This window comes from Vigna angularis, chromosome 4 (assembly GCF_016808095.1).
Source record: "Vigna angularis cultivar LongXiaoDou No.4 chromosome 4, ASM1680809v1, whole genome shotgun sequence".
Classification (NCBI taxonomy): Eukaryota; Viridiplantae; Streptophyta; class Magnoliopsida; order Fabales; family Fabaceae; genus Vigna; species Vigna angularis.
The window spans coordinates 23,438,006-23,447,629 of NC_068973.1; the positions used below are offsets into that span (position 1 = coordinate 23,438,006).

At 39.5% G+C, this 9,624-nt stretch overlaps 1 protein-coding gene across 1 annotated transcript; it reads left to right on the top strand.

The window, feature by feature from the left end:
- The first annotated feature begins 6,719 nt into the window (after window positions 1–6,719).
- Window positions 6,720–9,290, top strand: LOC108347287 (protein UNIFOLIATA). Its single transcript, XM_052875997.1, has 3 exons — window positions 6,720–7,416; window positions 7,830–8,203; window positions 8,733–9,290. The coding sequence occupies exons 1-3, from the start codon at window positions 6,942–6,944 to the stop codon at window positions 9,093–9,095; spliced, it is 1,212 nt and encodes a 403-aa protein (XP_052731957.1). The 5' UTR covers window positions 6,720–6,941; the 3' UTR covers window positions 9,096–9,290.
- The last annotated feature ends 334 nt before the right edge of the window (window positions 9,291–9,624 follow it).

Consider the following 9,624-nt stretch of genomic DNA (forward strand, 5'->3'; position numbering starts at 1 on the left):
GTTCGGCTTTTAACGCTCGTTCGGTTTTTGTAAGACTGCACTGTTTTATTAGCTTAATGTAATTAATTCTGATTATGGTAATTACTATATTTTGGGATGTTACAATTTTCAATGAATTTTATTTTTTAATAATGTTTTTATAAAATAAAAATATCTTTTTAATTTGGGTCTCCTATCAATAAGTTTTGTAATTATGAATAAATTTACTTATAAATTAAAAATATTGGTTTATTTAAGAAATGATTAAATACGTTTTTAATCCCTCAGATATCATGTGATTTTAGGTTTATTCTCTCTTTTAAACTTTGGTACACTTTAATCTTTGTCTTTAAGAAAATTATAATTTTTTTTCTTCCAAAACCAACGCCATTAAAATTAGGTTGTGGTGGCTAACGTTTGGCCATGCTGTAAACTTAGAAACTCTCCCTCTCTCTATAATCAGTTCTTTTCTTTCTCCCTCTGCCACCAAACCTCCTCTCTCCTCCTCCCACTGGAAAAAGTGTCGCTACAACGACGTCTCATAAAAAACAGAGTCCCTACCTAACCCACAGACTTGCGGACCCACGAACTCAAGGTTATGCAATTGTCGCAACATGTTCTTCCTCATTCTCCTTCTTCCTCGTAAACCCTTGGCTCTGCCATCTCTTCCCCTTCCTCTAAGCCCCAAACCCTAGTTTGCAGCTTCGTACACTGCTCCAACCTCTTCCCTTCATCTACGCACTAAAAAAAAACAATGGCCATAAAAAACAAGAATAGCCCAAGACAGAATGACTATAGAAATGTATGCAATAGCTCAATCAACAATGGTCATAAATCTTGAAGATTTGGGTGTGATAATGATATAGGAGGTTTGATGTCCACCAGGATGGTTATCCCCTCTCCTGCTCAAATTAAATCATAACGTAAATAGCATAATCCTGAAATCAAAGTTGTTTGAGCGTGAGAAGGAATCTTGCCTCTGAAATTTGAGGGGTTCAGTGTCAATTGGTGAATTCCAGCCTCCATTATCTCAAAAATGAATAACCTGTGTAATCATTTCATGAAGGAACGGGTAAAGCCCCACCAATTTTGACTATAGTAGAGAGTTTCTAAACTAACTCCATCAATTTCTAATAATTTTTTATAATGAGTATCGTAAGACAAATAATAGTGTATATATTTTGTTCGAGAAGTTATAGTTATGATATTTATTTCTCTATTTCTGATCTGATTGGAATTTGCATTCCATGTTTAGTTATTATTCTATGTATGGACATGTTGAGAAGCTAGCCAGGGAGATAGAAAAAGGTGTTGCTTTAGTGGAGGGAGTTGAAGCAAAACTGTGGCAAGTTTGTAAACCTTTTTCACCAGAGTAGATAACGTAGTTGCTTTCATTATTTTAGGTCTCAAAATTATAGGTCAAAATGTATCATTAGTGTCATTAAATTATTTTTTCTGCAAAATAGAAAAGGATGACAAAATCTCAAGGAAAGTCGTAAACTGATGGAAACTTTCAAAACAAGTAGGTAAAATCAGATAATTAAAGTTGTTAGAAGATCAGTTTATGTCACGTCCCATTTATTTTCCTGATGAGTCACCACTCTGCTTCCATTAATGCTCCGTGCCACGCGTCCAGTGCATTAAAAATCCACCACCGAGCCATGCATGCGCGCCACTTGTCAAAGTGGAAGTTTCTGAAGTGAATGGTGGGGTGCAGGTGTCAACCAGAGAGACGTTCGTTCGTCTGGAAGTGGGATTTGATCAAAAGTAAAATTTTTGGAAGAGCTCCCACTCTCTATGCGCACCTTCTCCCCTTCCAAACTCAGAATCTCCATTTCTCCTCCTTCTCTCTTGAACCCTTCTCCTTCTCTCTTCTGCAGCTTACCACCCTTTTCTCCGTTCACGTTTCAGCACCGTAGGAACGTTCCCTGCACCACGAGCTTCATTTTAAGCCGAACAACTTCCGGTTCTGGTAAGTTTCACTTGGACGCTCGTTTCTGGAGTTCCTGTAAACTGTATTCAGCTGCATGCAATGGTGTAGACTAAGCCCTTCATTTTCTTTTGGTTAGTTTAGTTGGAGAGCTTAAGAGAAACGTTGAGAGAGCTTCTTTTAGACGAATCAAGATCCACTCATTTAGGACGATCACTACTGAATCCGGGTAAGGGAAGCTTATTAGATTTAATTCATATGATTTTCTGTACTGCATGTGCGTTTATGTGATGTTTGAAGTATGATTTATGATATTGGACTTTTGGTATATGAATATGATTCTGAAATGATGTATGAAAGTGATGCAATGTTCTATGGTTTGATTAAATTGAAAATGAGCTGTATGATGAGATGATGTATGAAAAAGTATGGATTTTGTACTATGATATGAGAAATTTAATGTATAAAAGTTTATAATGAAAAATGTATTTACTGTAAGATGAATCTGAATATGAAATTTTATGTTAAAGAACGATCGTTATCGAAATGGTCTTTGACCGTTCGTTATTCTCAGTGTCATCTTTGAAATAGCTGAACCCTTTCATTTGGAAAGAATTCTAATCGAGTACGAACGCCCTCTTATATTAGCCTTGCATTTGAGCGTTCGGCCAAACGTAAATATCCTGAGTATTGTGTGAGAAATTGAGAAGCCTGAGACTATATTCAAACACTTAATCATATTGTTCAAAATCTAACTTCAACATTCTAATTTATGAAAAATCCTATTTCAAATATCTTGAATCAGCGATGGGTCTCGACCCAAAGCGTACGTCCTAAGTGGCGCTCGGTCTTAGACCGAACGCTCGTCCTAAAAGTGTAAATGATAAGTAGCGCTCGGTCCTATACCGAACGCTCGTTCTTTCCGTAAATTGCAACGAGCTATAATAGCGTTCGTCCTGACTTGAAATAGCGTTCGTCCATAAATTTAAATAGCGTTCGTCCTGAATTGAAATAGCGTTCGTCCATAAATTTCAATAGCGTTCGTCCATAAATTTAAATAGCGCTCGTCGAATAGATCTAGTAACGTTCGTCCAAGACTTCAGTGACGTTCGTTCAAAACTTCATTAAATGCCTATTTTCGCGCTCGGTCATTGACTGGCGGTTGATCTCCTGAATTACCTCGTGTCCAGTTTATTTATCTAAACCAGTTTGTGACGTATCTATCCATTGGATTCGTTCCAGAGTTATTGAACTTAAATTATTCTAAGTATTTTCCAGATCGTACTAGATTCAGTTCATCTAACTGAGTCAAGTTAATATGAAGTCCGTCTAATAACCTGTATTGGTTTTATTCCACTCGTGAACGAACCTTCTTGGTATTGTATTAATGTTCGTCCTCTATTACAAAGAGGGCTGGACGTTCGTTCTTTTATGAAAGTGGAACTAAGAATGAAAGTGTGAATAAGAGGAAAGATTAAGATGTGTGAATGGTGTAAGAGATGAAATTATGATTGTTGAATTTGAACGAGCGTTCCAGGGAGGAACGACTCTTGAATGGAAATTGAGATTTGTAAAGTATGAATGTGGTAAGCTTAGCTGGCGGGTCATCCTGATATTCCGTGAGTGCTCGTTCTCAAGTAGAGAGGAGTATGTCATGTGTGGGAATGGCAGGAGGTCTTAGTCCATAACTGTAACTTGGACAGAACGGACTAACCTCAGGTGGCTGCTGACGAGTATTCCAGCTATCCCACCTGGGTGCACGGACGTCGTAGCTACACAAAATTCATACAGTCCAGACGGTCGGTCTAGTATCAGGATTTTGATTGAGTTAATGGATGAATTGAATGTATGTGTTGTGATTCATTTGATGTATCTGATATGTATGAAATGTATGTTTGACTTGAATTAAATTCAATAAGCTTATCCTTGCGTTTCCTTTGTGTTGTCTGTATATGTGTATCCGTCTTGTCCTTGCGATGATCATCCGTGTGGATGTGAGCAGAAGGAGAGGCTTCACTGGAGCAAACGCTTGAAGAGGAAATCATAGCTGAGGAGAATCTTGTAGAAGTAGAAGTGAAGGCCGAACAGTAGCACGTTCGGTTTTTAGTTAGTGTATTCAGGATAGCGGGCCGCTTGTGAGCGAGCGCCCTTTTGCTTGATGTAAATACTTGGACGTTCGGTATTTTATTTTGTAAACCGTTCGTCCTCATCGTTTTGTAAACGCTCGTAACTTATGTATGCATGTAAGGCCGTTCGGCCATTCGCGAATTTAATCCCTCTTATTTTAAGACTGTTTTGCCATATTAATACATGTGATTATTCTAAGTATATAGTTGATGACTGTATAATTTTGGGATGTTACAGTTTACTTCCACCAAATTGTTGATCACAAGTTTGGATATTTGTATGAAGTAATTAAAGTGTGAACCTATTGATGGATTTAGGATGGAAAAGCTGGACCTAGAGTTAAGAAGCTGCCAAGCAAAATCCATTAGGACTGTGGTCTCATTTGCAGGGGCATTAATAATGACTTTGTACAAAGGTTTTGTTTTGACAAGTAATGTCATGCCAACCAATTTATTTCTCTCATCTCACTTGCTATACAGGTAAATAGGTTCTAATATAAATATTACAAGTTTCCAGTATACATTTTATTTCTGAAATATTGTGCAAAGATTTAATAAGTTTAGTTGTTTTCATCTTTAAAATTCTTTTTGCAGTGTCACTTTGTCCTCCTCACACGTAACAAAAATGAGTCTTTTGATACAGACATGGAGAATTAACGATTACCTAGAGGAGCTAATTTTAATAAACATTGCTACCAGTTTCTTTATAAACCGATTGGATACACATTTGGCGCTGACATGTTTGAGTTGGAGAAGTTGAAAGGTGGATCTCAATGAAGCTCAAGGGATCTCAATGACTCTACAACCATTATCGTTTTCTCAAATAAAATAATATCTTCAAATACAAGTGTGAGAATAAATCAATATTTCATGTTCAATATAGTTGTTTCCATTTTTCATATTGTATCTTGTATCCCCTATTGTGGTTATATGAGTATTTTTCTCAGTTCATCCAATGACAGATAAAAACTACCAAGAAACTTCATTCCTCATGGTGTTTCACTCAAGTATTATAGATTTTGGCCAATGGCGACAAACTCTCATAGGATGACTCAATAAATAGAGGATATCGGCGGCGAGAGAGTGGTCGATGGAGAGAAGGTCCTTTGCTTGTTTGAGCGATGAGGTTTCAGGATTTTGAAATAGCAAGGAATGGATGAAGAAGGTTTATGTAATATTGGGAAAATGAGGAAGAAGAAGACGAAAGGATTGATATTCGAATTGGATTGAAGCAAAAACTCGGCGGGCTGAATCTAAATCACAACCACCCATTGATTGCAACAATGAGGAATAACGTTGCGATCAGTGTCGTGGCTCCACCACTGGTAACCACCGTCGTGGAGGTTCAAGACCAAAAGGGTCGCATTCATACCATTGATTCCTCTACCGTCAAGACCTTCCTTGTTTCCAACCGGAAGAATAGAAACGTGACACAACTAAAATAAAACCTGACATCAAATGTGACCAGACGTTAACCAGCTCAACCTAATTTTAACGGTATTGGTTTTAAAGTACGAAAATTTATAGTTTCCTTAAGGATAAGGATCAAAGAGTATCAAAGTTTGAAAGAGACTAAAATTACTTGATAATTGAGGGACTAAAAACATATTTAACTTTTTAAGAAATTTTGTAATTTGTTTTTGAATTTTAATCTATCAATCTCACTTCAAATTTAAAACTTCAAATTTCATTTCAATGAGAAAGTTCACATATGAAATTTGTAAGCTAGATATTGATGTTGAAATGAAATTTGAAGTTTTAAATTTGAAGTTATAAATATATTATAGTAAAATCATCTTTTAAGGATTATCAGTATTAAAAAGTTGTATATATATCGTAGTAACATTTGCATAAATTCAATAAAACAAAGTTCTTGAGAACCATCTTATATTTATCCAGAATTAACATTTTATTTAATTTTTTTCTAAATTTGACTCACTATTATGAAATGATTATACGAGTATGAGAAAGTAAAAGTGGTTGTGATGGATTAGTAGCACTAGATGAGTTAAAAGTTATCTTTTGGGATGAGAATGACATTAAAAGAAGATATATTTGAGTTGGAAAGTGTTGGAGAAGTATTTCACGGGAATGTATAGCAGATAAATTTGATTACAGACGAGACAACGCGAGAGAATAAGAGTCGCTAGGATCAATAAATTCCTGTGTGGGATTGAGACATGGACAAAGTAAACGCCTTCCCAAGACAAACAAACAACATTATTTGACGTACTAAATTGACTTCATAATCCTAACACCAGCCTTCTCCAAAAACAACCACAATTAGGTACAAACTTAACCTACGCAATTTTCATGCATGTCTTTGCCTTTCCCAACATTCAATTCACAGCTAACCCGAAATGGCCACTCTAACTCTTGGTTAAGCAAAACTGTACCACTGTGAGGACCACCCTGATTAAGTACACACCAACACATATATGAGCAAACAGAATTGACAAACCCAAAAAAATCAGTCAAATCACAAGTCAAACCTCATCTCCTGAATGAACGAGAAATTACTACGACACCAAACCATGGATGATGAGAGATTAATTTTATCACGTAAAGGTTGACAAGAGAGTGTGAAATTTTTTGTTGAACGAAGCTTTGGAGAGTTCAGTTTGAGAGTAACTAAAAGGGAACCAAGGGTCAAGAGTTTCAAGAAAGATCTCACTGAGACGCAAAAAGGGGGTGAGAGCAAGAAACCACAACCAGGAACCAGTCTCGGGAAAAACACCCCAGAATCAAATCAGAATCATGGAAAAGGGTAGTTTGGAGAATTAACCCCTCTCTTTCTCTCTGCACAGGAAATTAACCCCTCTCTCTTTCGCCACCTTTATGCTTTCGCCTTTATCTCCACCCAAACAGTACCACACACTCACCTTCCACTCCTCACTTTCCAAACCATGGATCCGGACGCATTCACAGCCAGCCTATTCAAGTGGGACCCACGCACCGTCCTCCCCGCCGCACCGCCCTCCCGGCCCCCGCCGCCGCTCCTAGACTATGCTGTCGCCCCTCCCTCAGTCGCCCCGTCTTACCACCCCGCGAGGGCGGTGCCCCGCGAGCTCGGAGGCCTCGAGGAGCTTTTCCAGGCCTACGGCATCCGCTACTACACGGCTGCCAAGATCGCCGAGCTCGGGTTCACGGTGAGCACGCTGGTGGACATGAAAGACGAGGAGCTCGACGACATGATGAACAGCCTCTCCCAGATTTTCCGCTGGGATCTCCTCGTCGGTGAACGCTACGGCATCAAAGCCGCCGTCAGAGCCGAACGACGTCGCATCGACGACGAGGACATCAAACGCCGCACTGGCAACCTCCTCTCCACCGACACCACCACCACCACCACCAACGCCCTCGATGCCCTCTCTCAAGAAGGTACACCATACCGAATGCTCGTTCTATACCTAATTAGCCCTTGTTGTATGTGAAGTAACTGTGTCATCGTTTATAGTTAGTAGTATTATGACAGTGATAATTATTACGCGGTACTACGTTGGGCAGCTCTATCGTTTGGCTAGTTAAATTTGAAACAAAAGTCTCACTAGCTAATTTATTCTACTGTTATATTAAACTACTGTTCTATGTTACAACATAAAAGTCAGCAGGTACTAGCAGTGCTACAGCTAAAAGGCTGAATAATTTGCCATTCCATGAGCGTACATGGTGGAGTAGAAAAAACATGCGTTAAGAATGAATCTAAATAGAGAAGAAACATGTGTACATGTGTGTGGGTGTGTGTGTGATATAAGGAATGATGAAGAAGGGCATTGAGATTGATATTATTGTAGGTTTGTCGGAGGAGCCAGTGGTGCAACGAGAGAAGGAGGCGGTGGGGAGCGGGGGAGGGAGCACGTGGGAGGTGGTTGCGTTGGAGGAGAGGAGGAAGCAGCAGAGGAGGCGGAGAACGAAGATGAAGGAGCAGGAGGAGAAGGAGGAGGTAGAGGATGAGGAGGGAGAAGAGAACGAGGAGGGTAACAACAACAGTGGTGGAGGTTGTGAGAGGCAGAGGGAGCACCCGTTCATCGTGACGGAGCCTGGGGAGGTTGCACGTGGGAAGAAGAATGGGTTGGACTATCTGTTTCACCTCTACGAGCAGTGCCGCGAGTTCTTGATGCAGGTCCAGGCCATCGCGAAGGACCGCGGTGAAAAATGCCCCACCAAGGTATTCTTGTCATGAGTCCTGCATCACTCACTCACTCAGCCGTGCCTTTGTTCTGATCACTCTGACTCTGCCACTCACTTGCGTTGTTGTGTAGTTCCGTTTGAATAATGTTGTGTTGCCGTGACGTTGGCGCGGAACACGTGACAAGTCAGGGAGTCTCGTGAGGGGTCCATCTTCCTTTAAAACTGGAATTTTGTCTCCGTACAAGCCAAGTGAATTATCCAGTTACAACTCCTATACTTGCTTCCCTACCACACCACAAGCACCCGCAAGTCAAAGTCTTGCATTTGCCCCCCATTTCCCCTTTCACCCACTGGATCCTCGCACGCCCTCATAACAATCCCTATCCCCCCGTATCTATCATTTCTCATTCTGTTCATTAATTTCATTCATCTCCTCGCCCACCCCAATCATTATTATATTAATATCATTACACCTTCAACCCTACTTTTCTACTTACACTAATTTTCATTACACAACATAATTTACCATATACGTATACTAAGTAGAACTATACATGGGAATGCAGGTGACAAATCAGGTGTTTAGGTACGCGAAGAAAGCTGGAGCGAGCTACATCAACAAGCCAAAGATGCGACACTACGTCCACTGCTATGCCTTGCACTGTCTGGACGAGGAGGTGTCGAACGAGCTTCGTAGGGCGTTCAAGGAGAGAGGAGAGAACGTTGGAGCGTGGAGACAAGCATGTTACAAGCCCCTTGTGGCCATCGCAGCGCGTCAAGGTTGGGATATTGATGCCATATTCAACGCCCACCCTCGTCTTTCCATTTGGTACGTTCCCACCAAGCTCCGTCAGCTTTGTCACGCCGAGAGAAACACAGCCGCCGCTTCCAGCTCTGTCTCTGTCGGCAGTGCTCACCTTCCCTTCTAGATATGCATGTATTGCTGCTTCAGTAACTGCCATAGTTAGTAATAGATATATTTAGTTACTATTATTATTATTATATGAGTAGAACCTCCCAGCCACGTTATGAAATGAACAACATATGTATAGCAACGGAGGACTTTTTTTAGCAACCAAAAAATGCGTATCTCGATTACCTATCTTTCATAAATCATTTACTTCCTTTGTAATTTAGTACTTCTTCATCGTTTGTATGTTTGTGGTCTTTTTCTTCCTTTCTTTATGCTGGTATTACATTGTTCCATTTGAGAATTTAGAGTTAATTTACTTTGATCAAATCGTGGTTTTACGATTTTTTCTCGTATTGGGTTCATAAAAATTTGGCCCCAGTTTTGTTCTTCAATTATATAGTTAACTAATCCAAATATTTGTGTCAATTGATGGATGAAATTTTATATATAAAAATCACGGATAATGTTAGATAATTCAAGTAATCAGTTTTGTGTAGTTTGTTTGTTATACAGTTTACCCTATAAATAGTCTATGAGATGTAAAT

What these genes read in the sequence shown, in the direction of transcription:
- LOC108347287 (XM_052875997.1), top strand. Translation starts at nt 6,942, where the DNA reads ATGGATCCGGACGCATTCACAGCCAGCCTATTCAAGTGGGACCCACGC. An exon ending in CGATGCCCTCTCTCAAGAAG is followed by an intron (nt 7,417 to 7,829) that starts GTACACCATACC and finishes ATATTATTGTAG; the next exon opens with GTTTGTCGGAGGAGCCAGTG. An exon ending in GTGAAAAATGCCCCACCAAG is followed by an intron (nt 8,204 to 8,732) that starts GTATTCTTGTCA and finishes ATGGGAATGCAG; the next exon opens with GTGACAAATCAGGTGTTTAG.